The following is a 20,433-nucleotide window of genomic DNA, read 5'->3' as shown; positions in this document are numbered from 1 at the left end:
AATAGCATCAAATAGATATTCCCTAATTTACATAGGTTTGTAAAAATCAGACTTTGCATTAGATTTACGTGGGGCAGTGCACATCTATGAGTAGTGTTCTAAGAGTCAACAAGTCCTTTCTGGTATGTGCCTCCATCTTTCCTCTTGTAATTCAGGGAGAGCTTCTTATCCAGTTAAACTGGTTCATCCCTAATACCAAACTTTGCAGGACCCATTGGAATTTGCCAGTAAATGAGAGAGAAAATCCCTCCCTTGTGATGTTCACATAAGCGTCATCTTGGTTTTGGGTATCATCCCCGATCGGTCCACTGACACTGTTTTCCTCATAATGCCTGTCTCCACCTGGATGCTCATAGTTGCTTCTGTCTCCCCCACTGCAATGGAAGCATCACCAGGGCTTTGTTAATTCTTTCGTTGATCACTGTATCACAAGCATCAAAAATATATTGGATGTTCAACATTCATTGTTCGATGAATAGATTTCTGTTGATCTCAAATTGCTAGAGTATTTGGGATTATACAGGGTGTTGCAGAGTTCCCCACACTATATTTTAAAATTAATTACCTCCTAAATGTCCTCGCTTCACTGCTTTCACCCATTGTCTCAGACGTTATTATAAGAATTGCTTAAAGGACAGGAGGATGGCCTCATTCCAAATTCACTAGTATCTATGCATTTTAAATGAGTCAAACTTAGCTGACCACTCTGTAGATCGAGTTGCTCAGCATGACCCGCTCCCAGCTTCCTCACTCTCACTACTATGGGTGGGTTCCTCGTCCAGCCAGGCCACTGAGGTCATGATTCAGCTTCTGGCCAAAGGAGTATCCTTGTTGCATCATCAGGCTTGTACAAGATTTGGTATCTGTTCCCCTCAATGAAGAAATAAAAAAGATTACAGGCTCACGCCTGTAATCCCAGCACTTTGGGAGGTCGAGGCGGGCGGATCATGAGGTCAGGAGTTTGAGACCAGCCTGACCAACATAGTGAAACTGTGTCTTTATGAAAAATACAAAAAAAATTTAGCCAGGCATAGTGGCACGTGCCTGCAGTCCCAGCTACTCAGGAAGCTGAGGCAGGAGAATTGCTTGAACCTGCGAAGTGGAGGTTGTAGTGAGCCCAGATCGTGCCACTGCACTCCAGCCTGGGCAACAAGCAAGATGCTGTCTCAAAGAAAAAGAAAAGATAGGAGACTATTTGAGCACAGAATGTAGGCTTAGAAGCTGATCTGTGAGAAAGAGAAAGATGGAGAGAAACAGTTTAATAACCCATGTAACCCAGGATGACACAGGAACTTATGATGGCTGGAAATCAACCATACTCAGCACGTGGTAGTTCAAGGAAGTTTTGCTGACTGAATGGCAAAATCATGCAAACATGATACCTGAGCTAGGGTATTGGTTATATTGACTTCTTGGCAGTTTCAAGTTATTATTTGGAGACATTTCCTATTGCTCCAAGTGCAACGGGGAAAAAAAGTAAGTAGGATCAAGAATTTAGTCAGTCATTTACTCACCTTTTTACCCCCGTGGGGCCCACTGGTTCCCCCAAGGCTTCTCTGCACTGACGGTGGCACCTGATATACCTCTTGTTCTTGGGTGCCATGGCCAGTGGGGACTTGGTAAATTCCCTGATTTTGGTAGGAAGATGGCACTTGGTAGATGGTGTCTCGGGGAGCAGCCTGTGGGTTTGGCACTTGATAGAGCTTCTGTTGGCCAAAGGTCTGCTGCATCAGTCCAGACACAGGTTGCTCATGACTGGAGGCATTCTCCTGCACGGGGCCAATCAGAAGCTTCACCCGGTTGCCTGGGACAATGCCTTGTCGACCGTGTAAGGAGCACAGCCACCATCCTTCCAGTCCCCCTGTGTTCTGCTCTATGACAGTCAGGATGTCTCCCTTGCGAAAGGCCAGTTCCTCGGCACACTCTGGGACATTGTCATATAAGGCCCTTGCCATAAGATTCTAGGAAGGAAGGAAGAGAAGGAAACAGTGTTAGAATATTGGGTCGGTCCCTTTAGCACCTAAGGCCTGTGCTTTTATGGAAAGGCATACTTCCTGGAAAGAGAGAAGCATAAATCTGAACAATAGAGTGTAAGGAGAAAAACAGATGGTGCAGACAAAAGACAGATACATACACACTGCGTCTGCCACCAATGACATCAGACTGCCTCCTTGGAAAAGCTGAAAACACCAGAAGAGTTCCTTCCCCTAGCAGGAGATGCTGTGCCAAGGAATTATGAGTAGCACTGTTACAGAGTTAAGGCACGGGTCACTATACAAAATGTTTGTCTTCCTTTTTTAAAAGTGAGCTTAAGGAAAAAAAGATTCCGAGATATTCAGATGTACGACAATGAACATTTTTCAATATTTTTCTATATCGGAGGTGAAAAGAGTAAAAGAAAAATCCCAAATAACACACAGTACAAACAGCATTTATGATTTGGAGTTAGAAAGTCAACAGAAGTACACATATATATGCCTTGTTCTCAGATGACAGGAGCCTTGGATTCAGAGAAAATCTACTACAAGCAAGGCCTATAAACATGTCATCAAGCATGGATCATAGGCCTGCAGGCATCCACCTCTCCAGCTTTGACAAAGAATTTACTAACACCTAGGTGGATACCAGCTCTTCCCTTTCAGTCTTTTATGCATACCTTTCCTGAGGGCCCCCCCTCCCTCCTGCTTCGTCACCTACTTCTTGAATCTCACCATTCACATCAGAAAAGCTGTGCCTTCCCCTTTCATGGGCCCAACACACTCTCCGTCTTTGTATGAAGGCCTGTCTGGCACATTCAGTACTAAGCAGACAGCCAAAGTAGGCATTCAGCAGAGAGTGGGCAGGCAGTACGTGCTGACATTCTTGGAGGCCTTTCAAAGGCTCGGAAGATTTCATATCTTGGCATAAGTAAAGTTTCCCAGCACGCGGGCAGTCATTCCCGCATGCCTGCCCCCTTCCCAGAGCACAGAAAAGTCAGGGAGGTTGTAGATTCAGCACAAGCCCTTGGAACTACTAAAAGTGATCTCTAGTGCTTTGTTAAGATATTTGGATGCACTTAATGTCACTGAGGTGGAGCTCGTTTATGGAAGAAAGGATTACAGATTGGATGGGGTGGTTTGTGACTTTATTTCATACCATGACATAGTCGAGGGATTTTCGGCTGTCATCTGGACTTTCGCCTTCTGTTTTCTCCAACAATGTGGACTTGATCATTCAGCCTCCTGCTTTTCGTTTCTTTGTAGCTGAAATTGCATTACTCCCGTACCCCTGTGTTAGTCCCATTGCCATGGGTCCTGCACCTTTTCAGCTCTGGAGGGCTGTGCAATGGAAGGGATCTGCCCTCTATGCAGTAGTTGGGAAGGGTCCAGTTCTGCTGCCATGAGCCAGGCTCCTCTTAGCCAGGGCAATAAAGGAGATAAAGTCTTAGAGGACAGTCCTCAGGAAGCTTGGTGATACTCTTCAAGAATAAGGTTGAAGTCCTTTTTCTTGACAGTTATGAGATACAGGAAGTGTGGGACACAGAGAGGTGAGTGGTCAGGGAAGCTAAGGGGAAACTGAGGACTGTGTGTTTCAGGGGAAGGTTTTACTTAGTAGTAGTATTCCAGGAAGCGTTGGGTTTCATCTAGCAATTAAAAGTTTACATACATAAAGATAAAATCAGGTAGCAGTTTACCCTGTTCATGGAACCATTTAAGGATGGTGTCATAATCCCAAAATTGCCTGTTTCTCTTCTCCCATCTTGTGGGTATTCTATATTTTACAAGAGACATTGTAGAGTTACAGAGGACAACATTCTGGTCATTTACACTAAGATGACCTCCAGGAAATAACTCCAGCAGAGGTGTACTGAGATTATAAGGTGGCCCTTTCTTCTGGTGCCACTCAGCAATTGGGAAACCTGTACATGAAATCAGAAGCAACAGAGTCAGGCCAGTTGTGTGGGAGCTGAGGGTTGGAAGCTGTGCAATTATACTGGTTACAAAGAAGGGAAAGAAGAGAAACAGAAAACAGTGGAAAGGCAAAGGGCTACAGATCTAATCAGCACAAATCAGCTCAAGGCATTCAGAACTGGGCTACTTCCAACTCCGAGGGCACCGTGAGGCACTGAAGTGGAGCACCAGAGCATGCTTGATCAGAGGCAGATAGAAATCCCGGTGAGAGTCGTCCTAGATGTTCTTTGTCTCCTGCCCCAGTAACCTTCCCACCACCTGGAAAGGAGCCGGCTAATGTTTCTATACCGGCCCCATGAACTGCTTCTCAGGGGAACCTCTCAGAGCCCCACAGTCTGGGCTAATGTGGGCACCTCCTGATGAGTGAGTCCTCCTGATGGGTTGTCAGGAATTCCCAGCGGTCCTCCTCACTGCCCATAGAGATTAAGTTGCAGGCACAGCTTGACGCTGCTGTTAGTAGCCAGGACCCCGGCACCAGCCTCACATCTATTCACACACTGATAGATATTCTCAGCCTTGGCTGAACAGGAGTATGAGTTATTTAATATCTGTGCAAGCTACAGCGAGCCAATGTCTACATCCGGCCACTTTCCTAAACTGAAGATTACAGCTCCAGACACCTTTCGAGATCACCTGGACACAATGTCCTCGTGTCACATGAGGAAACAGGTTTGGGGAGGCCAGTTTGTCATTTGCCCAAGGCCACACTGTTGGCAGCGATGGAAAGAGAATTGCTCTCTTTCAGTTTAATCCTCTTTCCAGAACTTTAAGCTACCTTAGCTTAGCCACACAGCGTCCTTGTTACTGGGCTCAGTTCCATTATATGATAAAGTTCTCAAGAGGACCGGTTCTTCTTTTCATGTCTGTGAAATAAACTGGATACTCGGGGTCTTGGGTTCTAGCTGTGTTACTTTGACAGGCAACAGCTCCCCTGTGTGCCTTAGTTTCCTGGTCCTTGGGAAGATATGGTGATGCTTTATTTAATTTGTTGGGTGGTCCTTGGGTTTCAGGCTCCCTCCTCGCCCCGCCTCCTCTCCATTCTCAATCCAGGCTTGGTCCTATTCTAATGATGTTATTAGACATATTTTCTACCTAGCTGATATTTATCTTGCTCACAATTACATTTCAGAAGAACTGTTATCTCAGCAGTATTTTTCTGAATTATGAATGAGTTCTTGTCACTGCAACCTCTTGTTGAGTATCTGCCTACAAACAGCTATAGTGAAACCACTGGTTGCATTCTAGAGACCTTCTGAGATAACATTTTATAATGATATTACCTGATAAATTATGTATAAATCTTATCAGATTCCAACACGGATAATACATCAGCAAGTAGGGAGAGGAATCGGGGGCAGGAGTTGGGCTTTCGAAAAGATTTGGAATTGGGGCAAGAGTTCAGTAATATCATAACAGCCAAATGAATTTCAGCTGGAACATAAACCATTCATTCAAAAGTTCACATTACTTGTAAGCAGGCAAATCAAGAGTTAACTCTTCTGGCTAGGAGGTGGAGGGCCCCTCTTCTCCAGAGCAAAGGTGTGATTCCTTGAGGCCACAAAGTCAGAAGCTGATGATCTGCTATCTTAGAAAAACCCCAGAGAGGCAGTTTTGTCTACTCAAGATATAGTCTTTCTCCTGCCCGCCCTACCCCCTTGGATATTTATCTCTAGGGTAGGGAAGGTCAACACAGAAACAAATCAAGGAGAGATAAGAGCTCTGTAACTCTATATCCAGTTGGATCGTTGTCTCCAGAGGCTGGCAGTTAGCAGTGCAGCTAGAGCTTGGCAAAAGACCAAAACAGTTAGGGCATAGCTCTTGAAAGCCAGAAGGAACTTGAAACAATTACCATCCAACCCTTTCACTTTACAAAAGAAAAAAATGAGGCTCAAGAAGTTAATGATTTGCCAAGTCACCTGGCAAGAAAGTCTTAGAGCTGAGACAGGAATTCAGGCCCCCTGTCTTCAGGTCCAGAATTAGGACAGAAATTCGTCAAGTGAAATACAGTTGCAACACAGCTGTGGCTCTAGTCAGGATTGGAAACCAGTATTTAGGGTCATGAGCCCTATCTGAGGGAACCCTGATTGCAGCAGCCTCTAGCCTTGATTCCCCAGCCCAAGCTTCCTTGAAGCTGTCTTCTGGCCTCTACGATGCCTCTTCTTAGTTCTCCGTCTTCTTTTTTCCACTCTCATCCTATTCTCCATCAGAGGAAATTAAATCTTTTCCCCATCCGTAAAGTGATCATGTTCCAAAGAGACTTGTCCTTTGCACTTTCCTCTTCTTAGCTATGTGCTTACTCTCTACAGGAAATCTCATCTATGAGATGGCATCTGAACACAAATAATTCCTAAAGCCGTAGTCCTTACTAGATACTTCTTCTGTACTCCAGTTCCTTATATCCAGTTTTCTAATGGGCATCTTCCTCTCTAACTCAGCAAGTGCAAACACCTCTTTCTCCTGCTTTGCTTTGCTTGGTTAACAGCATGCACACAGCTGCCCAGCAGGAGCCATGGAGGTTTGCTGTGTCTCTACATGACCTGCAACCCAACAGTGGGGCCCTGCTTTCCACATCACTGCCACCCTTCATTCAGGTACTCAGCAACTTTTTTTTCCCTGTAGCACAGAGATTGCTTCCCAACTGGCTTTCCTGCATTAAACTTCTTCCTCCCTTGAAACCCATCTTCCAGATAACCTATCGATCCAAAGGTGGTTCTCAATCCCAGTTGTCAACCATACTGTTTTTCTTTTTCGTTCTTTCTTTCTTTCTTTCTTTCTTTCTTTCTTTCTTTCTTTCTTTCTTTCTTTCTTTCTTTCTTTCTTTCTCTCTCTCTCTCTTTCTTTCTTTTTTTCTTTCTTTCTTTTTTTAGATGGAGTCTAGCTCTGTTGCCCAGGCTGGAGTGCAGTGGCATGATCTTGGCTCACTGCAACCTCCAACTCCCAGGTTCAAGTGATTCTCCTGCCTCAGCCTCCCGAGTAGCTGAGATTACAGGTGCCTGCCACCACATCTGGCTAATTTTTGTATTTTTAGTAGAGGTGGGGTTTCACTGTGTTGGCCAGGCTGGTCTCAAACTCCTGACCTCATGATCTGCCTGCCTCGGCCTCCCAAGTGCTGGGATTACAGGTGTAAGCCACTGTGCCTGGCGCTACTTCTTTACAGTACAACTTGGATTGCCCTGTTCAAGACTGTGAACTCCTTAAATTCAGGGATGCAGATTCCTTTTGCATTTCCAGAACTTTACTCCAATATCCGAAACAAAATATAGACTCATTAAATGTTTGCTAAATTGAAATGGATTCTGGACTCTGATTTCCTCATTCTCTGCAGGGAGCGTAAAATTGTTTTACTTAGAGAATTCAGCAAGACATTTTGTTAGAATTTTCAGATGGAAGTGGGGAAAATGAATGAACCAGAAAGAGAAATGTCATGTCTACATCACTCAAGCCTCACAGCCAGAGATGACGGGAGACAGACAGCAGGAAAAGTGCCTGCCCCTCCCTATTAAAACAGGATGATGACGCAGATGGGGAGCCTGACCCCCCTGAAATTAGTGTTCGTAACTACGGAGCAAACAGGAAGGCCAAGAGGAACTGACCATCCCAGTGAGATTAAACACAATGGTCTCTTTTAAGAGCCTTTCTCCCGTCAGTCTAGCAATCTACTTTTGGCACTAGGTGACAGAGCACCATTCAAACACTTTGCCAGAGCACTTGGGTTCTGCTGTTTCTGGTTCCCAAGCTATGCCTGAGGAGTGGGAAGAAAATACTGTACAGTTGACCAGAAGGCGGTACAGAGAGCTCTAGGTCACATGACGACTTCTGCCCTACCTCCAACCCACCTCCAGCTCCTCCCTGCTTTGTTTCCTCCCTTTAGTGCTATCAAAATGTCAAGAAAGCTTATTACTCTTAATGTCAGAGAAACGATCTGCTTTTCCAAATACGGAGAGGTGTGACTTGTAGTTTCCATGACCACTCATGCGGTCCTTTGAAGAGGCACAATGTCTGTCGTATCACCCCACTAAGACCGATAGCATCATCAATGGCCCGGCCTCCTCTGATTATTTTTGTTTCATTCTATATTTGTCATACAGGAGATCCTGCCAAGGCCTCAGGGCTGTCCCATTCTCAATGACATGACTCTCCTGTACCCAGCCCCCCAAAACTTTAGCCTGGACTCTTGTGGGCTCGTGTGCCCGCATGCACAAATGCATGCAGAGGACAGACCCTGAGAAACAGACATGTTCAAGGAAATGGCCATCGTCAAGGAAGTCAGTCCTAAGGCAGGTGAACTGAGGGATGGTCAAGGTCAGTCTCAGGACACAACAGGGAAGAGAAAGAAAGGCTCACGTGCTTTTGTGCATACTGACAAAAACCAGCTTTGGTCTAAGGACTGCAAACCATTCTGGCTACATTTCTCCTCTCTTTTCTTCCATCACCTTTGAAATAGAGGGGGCTGTGGGCTTTCCCCAAAGAAGGAAACAGCTATAGTCAGAAAACATGGCTGTCTATAAGTGTCCGGATTTTAATTCTCAGAATACTTGGTTTACACTTAGGTTCTTGAGTCTGAAGATCTGGAATGTTGAATTTTTTGAGTTGGTTCCTCTTGAGATGATTAAGTGGCAGACATGAAGTTTTCACGTATAGGAGACAGAAGATATGATAAGTTCTGATACAATGTAAGATATGCGATGATAATTTAATTTTCCCCAGTACTATTTGTTGACTGTATTCTGACACACTTTTCACTAGGTGATCTGAATGAGCCCTCTGAAAGGCAACAACAGCAAGACCCCACTTCATCCCACTAATCCCTGGCATCCTCTGCCCACGGGAGCAGGGTGGTCAGCATTTCCCACCAAGGACTCCTCTGGCACCTAGACTGCATTTCAGGCAGTGATTTTTATTTTCTGGAAAGTGCTTCTTCTAGACCCCTGTGAAGCTTATAAAGCTTATGTGAATATCTTGGACCCTCTCTGAGTCTTGATTTTATTCACTTTGCCCCGAGTCCTCAAGTTTTCTTAGATTTTCCAGCTGTGAACTTTAGCTATAGCATTTTCCTTTGGGCATGTCTGAGTGGGAGAAGGTTTGAGAAATGTGACATTAGATATTTGCCTCCCAAAGGTACTCTTTGACATGTCAAGAGATGCTGTTAATACTCCCTGGATGTGCTGTGGGGCAGAGCCCTGTGTGTGGTACTTCCACGTAACTGGAATGGGTATCTATCAAAAGCCTGTTTCCCTTTCCAGTTCTCGATCATACTATTTCTTTACAGTACAACTTGGATTGCCCTGTTCAAGACTATGAACTCCTTAAGTTCAGGGATGCAAATTCCTTTTGCATTTCCAGAATGTTGCCCCAGTATCCGAAACAAGATTTGGGGCTTGGGAATCTTAACATCTCTTCTGCACTGGCCAGTCCTATCTGATGAGGGATCATTTGGAACCCAACACCATTTTGGTGGCTCATAAACCAAAGTGAAGTTACTTTTTGAGAGTTGGTGAAAAGATCTGATGCTTATTGCAAATTTGGATATTTGGATCTCAGAAAGAAATCAGAGTTGGTAACATGATACGGACAGCATAGCTTTGCAATTAAAAGGGTTTCCTCAAAAGCTGGGCTCCTCCACTTCCCCGCACTTGAATGAATGCCATCCATTCTTGCTTGATTTAGGGTTCATGCTGGACAGAAGCATTCATACGCTAGGATTTGTATTCTATGTAATCGACAAAATCTTAGGGCAAATCCTTTGCTTTGTGTAGAAAAAAATTTGTGGTTTTTTTTTTCTACACAAAGCAAAGGGTTAGTAGGCAGATGTGCATTTATGTATGTATACGTGCAATGTCACAGTCAACTTGACTTGAATTTGACTGCTGAGTTCAATTTTTCACTCATCTGGTCTTTGAGGTTTACCGAAGCAACTCCTGAGAGTCTTAAAGAAGGTGGAAGAACACCTAGGTTTTTTTATAGGTATTAGAACCAGAAATCGCCCACACCTTGACCAGAATAGACTAGAATAAAATTTCAGAGTAGGAAGAAACCATTCTAACCCAATAGCCTCATTTTACAGTCCAGAGGGTCTTGTATTAGATTAGCAGCAGAACCAGAGCCAGCATCTGGTTCATCTCTTAATCTAGAATTCTTTTCCTACTGGACAAGGATCTTCCCGAGAATCTTCTCCTCCCTGAGAATCTTCTCCATCTTAGAAGTCAGCACTGTTGCTATTCAGTCTTGAAATTTAGAAGCATTTGTCCCAGGTTGCCCAGTTTTGATAGATTTCAGTACAGTATCTTGGCAAGGGGTCAAAAACACAGGGCAGGCACAAGCTCTTTTCAGGGTTCTGTCCGTAGATAAACCTGATAGGCACCATATAATGATGAAGGCCTGACATCCACCCACCCATAGGATAGATTTTATTAACAATAAAACAACCATCTGGATTTCAGGCAGCATTACAGTGTTGGCACCGGACCGCATCTATCTACCTGTTTAGACAAATCCCTCTAACATCCAGGTACTCAGGTAAGAGATATCAGAATTAAGTTAGGACAGTGTAGGAGACTCCAATCCCCGGTATTACAATATATTTCCAACATGATGTCATTTCTCAAAGTCAAAATTCGCAAATTATAACATCTGATAAGGTGTTTGAACAAAGAGAAAGAGGTTCCTGGTTTTTTTTTGTTTTGTTTTGTTTTTTTGAGACAGTCTCTCACTCTGTTGCCAGGCGTCAGGCTGTAGTGCGGTGGCGCGATCTCAGCTCACTGCACCTCTGCCTCCCAGGTTCAAGCCATTCTCCTGCCTCAGCCTCCCGATTAGCTGGGACTACAGGTGCGCGCCACCACACCCAACTAATTTTTTGTATTTTTAGTAGAGATGGGGTTTCACCATGTTGGCCAGGATGGTCTCGATATCTTGACCTGGTGATCCGCCCGCCTCGGCCTCCCAAAGTGCTGGGATTACAGGCCTGAGCCACCGCGCCCGGCCAGAGGTTCCTATTTTTACATTCCCATCCATCTTATCTTCCTTCACCAAGCTATGCAGCCCAAGGTTATATCTAAACCCACGAATACAAATGCATACACATCCTGGCAACTCCTGCCCATCTCCCAGCCAGAACTGAGTTGATGTAAATGGGATGCCACCTTCCCCGGAACTCTTTTAGATGTCACCTGACCTGGGTTTGCTGCCTGATTGGTATTTCTATTTCACTTGTGAGGTCCTCAGAGAGTTTTAAAAAACAGATTCACACACTTGGCTGAGAGCTGTGTACAGTCATACACTGTCAGCAATGCAGCCGCTGAGCCGTCTCAAGGAAGAATTTTCAAAGCTGCAGCTTCTCAGTTAGAAGACTGGGGAAAGATGGCAGGAGCAAAGGGAACAAAAAAACCTCATTGTGAAGTTGTTCAGTGCCGAGGTGTCGAGACAAGCTCTTACACGCACGTGATATACACCAGTTTATGAGAATACAATAGCTTTCTTAAAGACCCAGCTCTAAATACACGTTCCATGATGAGGTATATATTATATAGAGAGAAGCCAGAGAAATAGTATAGAGAGTTAAAGCTATCTTAGAGATAGTTTGATGGGTTTTACATTGAACTTATATGAAACTTTGTGCTTCTCAGTATTTTGTGGTATTCACTGAAACAAACTGGGACTAGGCCTATGAGAGGAAGTTGCTTTTTCATTAGGACCTTTTACATGAAGCTCAACATCAGTAATGATAAAATTGTGGCAATCAGCTCTATGGGGTATTTTTGTTCTTCTGTCATGTAAAACCAGTAAGGCAGTTATTTTTAAGCAGAAAGAGTAGAAAAGATTAGACCACTGGTTCTCAACTAGGAAGGATTTTTGTCCCCTCTGGGTACAGGCAATGGTTACTGGCATATTTTTGTTGTGACAATGTGTGTGCATGTACATGTGCAGGCACATGTGTGTTACTGGCATCCAGTGGGCAGAGGGACCAGGGATGCTGCTAAACATCCTACGGTGCACAGGACAGTCCTAGCACAAAGAATGACCTGGCCCTAAATGTCAATCATGCAAGGCTGAGAAACACTGGGTAGAGGAATGGACACAGGACTGAATTAGTCCATGATTATGATTACTAATGAACTTGTATACTCCAAATGCTCTGATTTCTTCAGAAGAAAGGGTCTCTATAAAACCAAAGCACAGTTATTATTAGTGCGCCAGGATGAGCTCATGAAATTATGTCTTAAGAACTGTATTTCTCACCCTGGAAAAAAAGAATCCCCCTAGGGAAAAAATAAAACAATCCAGAAATGATCTCATCATGATTACACCTGCCACACCAAAAAACAGACACACTTCAGAGAAAGAAATTCTTTCCCTTCAGCAATGAACTAAGCTGAGTCTGTAATTAAAATCTTAATAAGGGAGGCAGGAGGCTCAATTCAGATGCTGCGGGCTAAGAGGGGGAGCTCCTATGCCAGGTTTAAAACAAGAACAATTGGATGCAAATCCCTTGCACTGCTTAACGCTCTCAGGTGTTCCAAACAAGCCCCTGTTTCAAAATGGGCTTACCTTCATTTCTAAAGTTGCCTATTTCTGCAAAGAAAAGGAAAGGGAGCACCTTGCTATTTACAAGTCTATGTAAAAAACAAACAAACAAACAAACACATAATATCTTAGATAGTTTCCTGCAGAAGGCTGCTGTAAGGGAGATGGGATAGTGCCTTCACAGCAGATTGACCTCAGGAGCAGCTCTTGACAACAGTCTCTAGAGTGACCATGTGGTCCCAGACTCTCCCAGGCAGTCCCAGTTTCAAATATCTTTCCCTGTGTCAGACCATATGTCTCATTCTTTTGGTTTGTAAAACATGAATATATACTCACAAAAAAAGAAATATTTTTGAAACCAACAACTAAAGATGAGAACGCAAGTGTTTTTGTTGATCATGGATCTGCCTTGGTTGAATCTGGGATTTGGGAGAGAAAGAGCTAGGCACTGATAAGAATCTTAGATTCAGTCCTATGTGTTCTCTAATTGACAAGATGATCTCTGTAAGGCAATGAGATCTATTCCAGGGCCTCTGGGCCTCTGTGAGATTGCCCAGAAGTCCAGCTCCGTAGTGACAGGGGTTATTTATCTTTTAATTTTATTTGTTTTTGAGACAGAGTCTTGCTCTGTTTTCAGGTGCCAGGCTGGAGTGCAGTGGCATGATCTCGGCTCACTGGAACCTCCACCTCCTGGGTTCAAGCAATTCTCCTGCCTGAGCCTCCCGCATAGCTGGGACTACAGGCGCACACCACCACACCCAGCTAATTTTTGTATTTTTTAGTAGAGATTGGGTTTCACCATATTGGCCAGGATGGTCTTGACCTCTTGACCCCGTGATCCGCCCACCTCAGCCTCCCAAAGCGCTGGTATTACAGGTGTCGCCCATCGCACCCAGCTGTGACAGGGGTTATTAAGAGAAAGGAGGCTGTTGGGCTCCCTGCATGTCTGCTGTTCCCTTCTTTCAGCCCATTTAAAGGTGTGCTTGTAATGCTGGGCTCTGAGTGGAGAGGGTCAGGGAAGCAGAGAAAATGCTGCAGTTCTGCCCCAGGAGGGCACGCAAGGGAAAGAGGGCTTGACGTTTTGCTATGCCTGTGCTGCTGTGCTAGTGGGTCCACGAATCCATTTCCTGCCAAATTCTCAGTCATACCACAATGACTAGTAACAAGAACCAAAGAATGAAAGGAAAAGAAAAAAAACCTCATCGACAGATGATTGACGTGTCCTGACACTAAAAGCTCAGAAGTAGCTAGAGTGTCTAGAAGTCCACTTTACTGCCATTTTCTGTGTCTGGCTTTGCCTGTTATGGTTATTTTGGGAGGCGGAGGGTGTTGGGGGCCAGATAAGCCCAGCTCGTTCTTGAAGAGTCCTCTAGATGAGTGCTCAGTTAGCCTCCTCTCCTGGGGAGTGAGGCACTAAATTAAAGAAAACAAACTGACTATCGCGAATCAGTGAGATTAAGGCTAACTCACAGTGACCAAGAGACAGCATAGGGTTTCTGCCCAACAAAGAAAAAATAGGAAAAATGTTAATGACCATCATGTTATCTGGTTCAAATCTGAACTTTACATGTGTTTTGGTTACTGCAATTTTCTATTGGGTTTCACAGATAATTAATCACCCCCCCCCCACCCCCACCACACACAGTAAAGAAAGGAATTAAAATTAATTTCAAAAGAGCTCTCAAATATTTTTGTTGCTTGAAATGGTTGCACTTTCACATATTCATGGTTGCTCAATCTTTGTTTCCGGTGAGCATAAAATGTCACTTCACGTGAGGGACATTTTTGGTGACATCATATAACTATTACCTTGACATGTTAGTCACATCAGGAGGAATTCTAATTTGCAAGACTGAGATTTGCAAAACATGACACTTACAAATCACTGGACCAGGCCTTTGAATAAGGATCATGAACTATCTACTTAGACATCCTTTAAGCACCGGTAGTGGCTGGGGAGGGGTTAGGGAGAAAGAGACCCCTACTAAATCCCAATTATTCTTTTTTTTCTTTTTAAAGAATAACTGGGATTTAGTAGTCCATGGTGGGCCCCAGGCATATGTACTGGAAAGCATTCCACTGGCCATTTTAGTATCTCCGTGAGAGCTGCCTCCACTCCCTACCTCAGCCATGAAAAACTGCTGTCCCCACCACCACTATCCATATTTCTGGAATGCCTGTTCTATCTTCCTGAAATCCACCTAGATCTTATTGTTTAGTCAAACTGTCCTCTATGACAGTCAACCTTTCCAGGGAAGGGTAGAAAAGATCACCAAACAAGGCCACTTATCTTAAAATGAAGATTGTTCAGGAAGATTGTCTTTTGCAGCTAGGCTGTCTGGTACCCCAGCTGTGTGGAGTCCTCATTAGCCAGAAGGAATTACTGCAGAGAGATGACTGGAATGTTCAAAGTAAATAAGATGGACGGGGGTGTTGTTGGCAAAGAATAAACAGGGTGTGTATGTGTGTGTGTCCCCTTTTCATGCCCATACTCTTTGCAATCATCTGTCACCTAGGAAACCGACAGTTATTCTCTGGCATTTTAAGTTGGAAATATAATATTTCTTCCCAATGACCCTCTTTCATTTGTCTTGGCAAGAAGTCCTGGTGACTCAGTCTATATGTTCTTGCAGATTATTGCCTTGGTCCTAGTGGTTGGCATTTCAAACCAATTTGTTTCGATTTGTTTCTGATCCTAAAATGATCTAAAAATAGATAACCAAGACCTCTTACTTTACATGCACGTCACTCTAATTTACTGCAATTGGATAAGGGAGTTTACTCTGAACTTCTCATGGACTCCCAACTTACATTCTTTAGATTTTACCTTTGGTTTTTTAAATTGATGACGTTCTCTTTTCCTCACTGATATTTCTGTTATGGGTAAACAATCGTAGAGATTGCTCTCTCTTAAGCTTTTATCTATAATGCATCCATATCTATATATCTTTGTGTGGATGTGTGTATAACATCATACAATAGCTGATGTTTATTAAATGCCTACTATCTGCTAGAAAGGACAATTGTCATATATTATATCCTATAACTATCTGATAAGACAGTCATTTTTCCCATTTTATAAAGGAGGAAAAGGATGTTGAAAATAGCTTGTATAAAATTATACTGTTAGAAACTAACAAAGGTGGGATTTGAAACAAAGCCCATGCTTTTTTTTGTCTACATAGTGTTAGGATCCTCTTAAATGGTTATTTAGGTATACATTTCATAATGCAATAATGAACTTAATATTGTTGAGTATCTTCTATGAGCAAAGTCTTGTAATTTCAGGAATACTGAGTCCAATGAACAATCATGAAGGAACCAAGTCATCAGTATATTAGCAAGTGGAGCCATATGCTCTTAGGGCCCTACGCTTACAATACATATCCAGGCCCATGGAATACTCAACAATACTCAACCATCTTAACCTAGTAACTGGGATTTTGACATAATTCTGTCACCAAGTCTTAAGTACACACCTTTCAACATCTATTGAGCATCTACTATACAAAGAGAGCTGGGGCCAGCTAGCATTGTCTGCTTACTATATGCCAAGAACCATGGTAAGTACTTCATTCATATATTATCTCAGGTCTTCGAACAATAGCATGAGGCAGTTATTCTTATCCCTATTTTACAGATAATGCTGTAAAATGAGGCTCAGAGAACTTAACTTGCCTTAGGTCACAGAGCTATAAGCCACAAGAAACAGAAGTGCCTTTCTCCAAAGCCCTCTCTAATACAAGAGCATAAAAGACCAGGCCTCTGCCCCCTCAAAACTTCACAGACCCTAGGTCATGCTTTTTTCCAAGGACTTTTCGATCTATCTGCCTCTACATAAAAATAAAGTGTGGGTCTCTCATATTCAGTGGAGTCTACTTAAAACTAAACAGGCCCAGTTGACAATCTGAGTTACAGGTATCCTTTAGATAATGATTTAATTGAAAGGGGTTAATAAGTAAGGTAATGCTAACAGAGTAGGGCAGAGGTGAAAAACATAAAAGCCTATTTTAGGGATTATAGGACAGTCCAGGAGACAAAGGTTTCAGAGTTTAACAGAGTGGATGGATGAGGAGACTTTACTAGTGGGAGTGACAGGCCACTCAAGTTATACAAGCACAGGCAGATGAACGGGGGCAATGAGGGAACAAGATTTCCCATAACAGAGTCTAAGGAGAAGGGAAAATGAGGGCTGCGGGATGTGCATTAAAGGTGTCACATCCCTGTGTGGGGGTGGGGGAGGCAGGGGGTAGATAGGTGGGAGTGGGGGGCCTGGAGGGTAGGGGAGTGGAAGTGAGACCAACCGAAGTCAATATTAAAGAAGCATAAGAAAACCCTGGAAAAAAAAAAAAGGAGAATCAGTGAGGTCATAAAGGCACCAAAGAGGGAGGGAATTTGCAAAAAGACTTGAAAAGTGGAGAGGAGGCTGGGGGTGGTGGCTCATGCCTGTAATCCCAGGACTTTGGGAGGCCCAGGTGGACAAGTCACCTGAGGTCAGGAGTTTGAGACCAGCCTGGCTAACATGGTGAAACCCCGTCTCTACTAAAAGTATAAAAATTAGCTGGGCATGGTGGTGGGAGCATGTAATCCCATCTACTCAGGAAGCTGAGGCATGAGAATCGCTTGAACCTGGGAGGCAGAGGTTGCAGTGAGCTGATGCCATTGCACCCTAGCCCAGATGACAGAGTGAGGCTCCATCTCAAAAAAAAAAGACAGTGGAGAGAAAGTTTTTTTTTTTTGTTTTTTGTTTTGTTATTGTTGTTGTTTGTTTGTTTTCCCATTAGACTGGAGTGAAGGGAGAGACAAGGAGCCACTGAATTCTGAGAACAGGACTGACATGTATCCCAGCAAGGAAAGGATGCTGAAGAACCCTTGGTATGTTAGGCACTGTGCAACTTGCTGAATTTGGTATTATCAGGCACCTTCAGTTCTCTAAAAGCTTTTATCTCTGTGTAGGTAAGCCATTTAGCTCCGCAAATGGGTTTGCTAAATAAATAAACGCATAAATATATAAATAACCAAGTTGATATTTTTCAAAGCATGTTTTAGTGCTTTTAAATTCCTAGATCTCATACAAGGTTTAAAAAGGAAAAGGTTTAAAAACTCATATAGAGAAGAAGGAAGCATTTTAAACCAAAATATCAATGCAAGGAAAGAACTGGGAATTTTATAGGTTATCCATGACCATATTGACTATATCAAAGACTCTCTGTCATTTTTTTCTCAATCTCGCTTTCAAAGCCCCTTTCAAAGCGTTTCACAGCACACAGGTTCTCTTTTCCCTGACCTACCCCATTCAACCAGAACACAGGACTCTGACTTTCAGAGTGCGTCTTTTTTAATGGCATTGTAAGTTCCCTCTGTAATTTTTCTTGTCAAAACTTTAAAGAATCAATTTGTTGTATGGTAGACGAGATAAATAATTTAGAATTTTAATGTACGCACGTAAGGGCTCAGAAATTTGGCAAAGCCACAAAAGCGCCTCTGCTGTCATTAGCGGCCAGGCAAAGTGGCTGCTGAGTCCCCGCCAGGACTGGGCCTGAGGTGGGCGGGGCCTCGGGCCCGGCCGGCGCAAACAAGGCGGGGTCTTGCGGGGGGGGGGGGCTTCTGCTCAAACACAGCTGCACAGAGACTCTTCCATCACCTTCCTGGCAAACAGTGCAATCATCTACTTCCAGATCCTCAGGAGGGAACCTCCACTGGGTAAGCAAACCAAGGCCATCGAGGCAACCCCCAACCCCGCTAACACCCCCCAGAAGAGCAGGCTCTGTATAAGGGGATTTTGTAGAAAACTCTTAATAAATGAAGCCCCCATAATTTAATATCACACAACCACAGACTGAATCCCTTCTTAGAGAAATGGAACATTAAGTAATATGACAGTGACTGCAACCTTCCTGTGGACAAATAAAAAACATACAGTGAAATAAGACAAGATGGTGCTAATCAGAAATGTCTGTCCAGAATAATAGCTAACATTCCACAGTTCTCAGGATTATTACAAGTACGTTGCTGCCTGGCCTGAAGCTGTGTATATTAAGTGCAAAATAAGTGAAGGTTTGTTGTTCCGTAGCTGTGATCCTTGGGGCAGCCAAACCAGATAATCAGGTTAACAACGACAAAAAGTCTTATAGGGCCTGGTTCATAAGTCTTTTAATAAACATTATAAGGTCTGTGTTAAATTTACAGTGCATAGAGCAAGATCGTATTTTAAAGATAGTTCCCGTCTCCGGGATTTTGCAATCTAATAATTACCTGGTTTTACTACCTAAGTGGCTCAAATCAAACAGACAACTGCCAAAAGTGCATTTCATTTTGCTATGTAGAGTTATTGTCTTAAAAAGAAATTATTCTGCAGGAATTCTTGGGATGAAATAGTCCTAAACTTTCTGGGAGAAGAAAACACTAGCTATATTTTAGGGAGGTCAAAGATAGTTCTTTCTCCTTCTCTTAAGAGTGGTTAAAGTCATGAGTTTCTGGAGCCAGAAGTTCTAATCCCAGCTCACCACTTTTTAGGTGTGTGGCATTAGATACATTTAACTAAATTCTAATTGCCTTAGTTCTAATCCCAGCTCACCACTTTTTAGGTGTGTGGCATTAGATACATTTAACTAAATTCTAATTGCCTTAATTCTAATCCCAGCTCACCACTTTTTAGGTGTGTGGCATTAGATACATTTAACTACATTCTAATTGCCTTAGTTCTAATCCCAGCTCACCACTTTTTAGGTGTGTGGCATTAGATAAATTACTTAGCCTTTCTGTGTCATGTGAAATTGAGTATAAAAGTAATACTCACCTTGTAGAGCTATTGGGAGAGTTGAATATGACAATCTTGTATTATCACATTAAATCTCAATTAATATTACTTCATGGCCGGATGCAGTGGCTCACACCTGTAATCCCAGCACTTTGGGAGGCCGAGGTGGGTGGATCACCTGAGGTCAGGAGTTCAAGACCAGCCTGGCCATTGTGGTGAAACCCCATCTTAAAAAAAAATATTACTTCATTACTTTTGTATCACTCCTCTACTTACAATGACAAAATCCTCTCCTGAAATAAAATTATTCATTACTAACTAGAAAGAAAACTATAAAAAAGGAAAATGGATTTCTTCAGCTATTAGTTGACTTTATGGTCATCATAGGGTGCAAGTCTGTCATTTGTTTGGTCAGAGAAGTCAGCTTTTTGCTGGGGAGCATGCCCACAAGCTAACAAAAATCATGCATTTACATCATTTGGCAAGGTGGTCACCACCGGTAAGGCCCAGTGGGGGAGCAGTTTCTCCATGAATGCCAATCCCAGTTTGTATTGTCAGTCACTTTATCAGTTGCCTTTATTTAGGTTTTCTTTCCATAAGGAGTAAAGCTAAACACGATGAGCTCATTCAATAAAAGTGACTTGAGACTTTGTCACTTTCGTCACTTTCCAGATTACAACACTCAGTGTTAATTCCAGCCATTTATACTTTCCAATAATAGACATATGAACATACTTTCTCTTTTTTCTGTGAGCCAGTTCTTATTCAACAACAGGGAAAGGAGGGGCAAAGAAGTCACTCCAGGCTGAGTAATATCTGGTCCTATCACCTTCTAAATAAGGAAATATGGGGTGAGCCACTTTAAGAAAGAGAACTTGCTTGCCAGGTAGAGAGATTTGTTTCTGGTGGAATCCTAAAGTCAAATGTTAATAGTCTTCAGGATGAACCTTTCTTTTGATCTTCCCTACTGATGAAGATAATAGAAAGCTGATAAAACAGAGCTAGCTGATGCCTGTGTCTTCAGAGAGTGGTAATGTAGGCATTACAATAAAGACTTTTGACATTTAGAGGTAAAGCTTTTGAATAAGATTTATAGATTTTGAACAAAAGCTTTATTACTGAGGCTAGTCAGTGGCTATGAGCTAGACCAAGTATTTACAACCTTAAATCAAAAAAGGATGGATCAAAAAAATTCAGAAAAAA

The 20,433-nt window shown here is 43.0% G+C and overlaps 1 protein-coding gene across 3 annotated transcripts in view; it reads right to left on the bottom strand.

Moving 5' to 3' along the window:
• NEDD9 (neural precursor cell expressed, developmentally down-regulated 9) overlaps window positions 1-20,433 on the bottom strand; it is a 192,853-nt gene that overhangs the window by 27,657 nt on the left and 144,763 nt on the right. For 2 of the 3 annotated variants that reach the window (XM_035294921.3, XM_002746227.6), the window contains one exon: window positions 1,515-1,961. The exons of the other annotated variant lie outside the window; for it this stretch is intronic. In XM_035294921.3, the coding sequence (XP_035150812.3) occupies window positions 1,515-1,961 (447 nt within the window). The remainder of the gene's footprint in view (window positions 1-1,514; window positions 1,962-20,433) is intronic. 3 annotated transcript variants of the gene reach the window in all.

This window comes from Callithrix jacchus, chromosome 4, assembly GCF_049354715.1.
Source record: "Callithrix jacchus isolate 240 chromosome 4, calJac240_pri, whole genome shotgun sequence".
Taxonomy (NCBI): domain Eukaryota; kingdom Metazoa; phylum Chordata; class Mammalia; order Primates; family Cebidae; genus Callithrix; species Callithrix jacchus.
The sequence above is the reverse complement of the archived record's forward strand: the minus strand, read 5'-3'. Positions and strand labels throughout refer to the sequence as shown.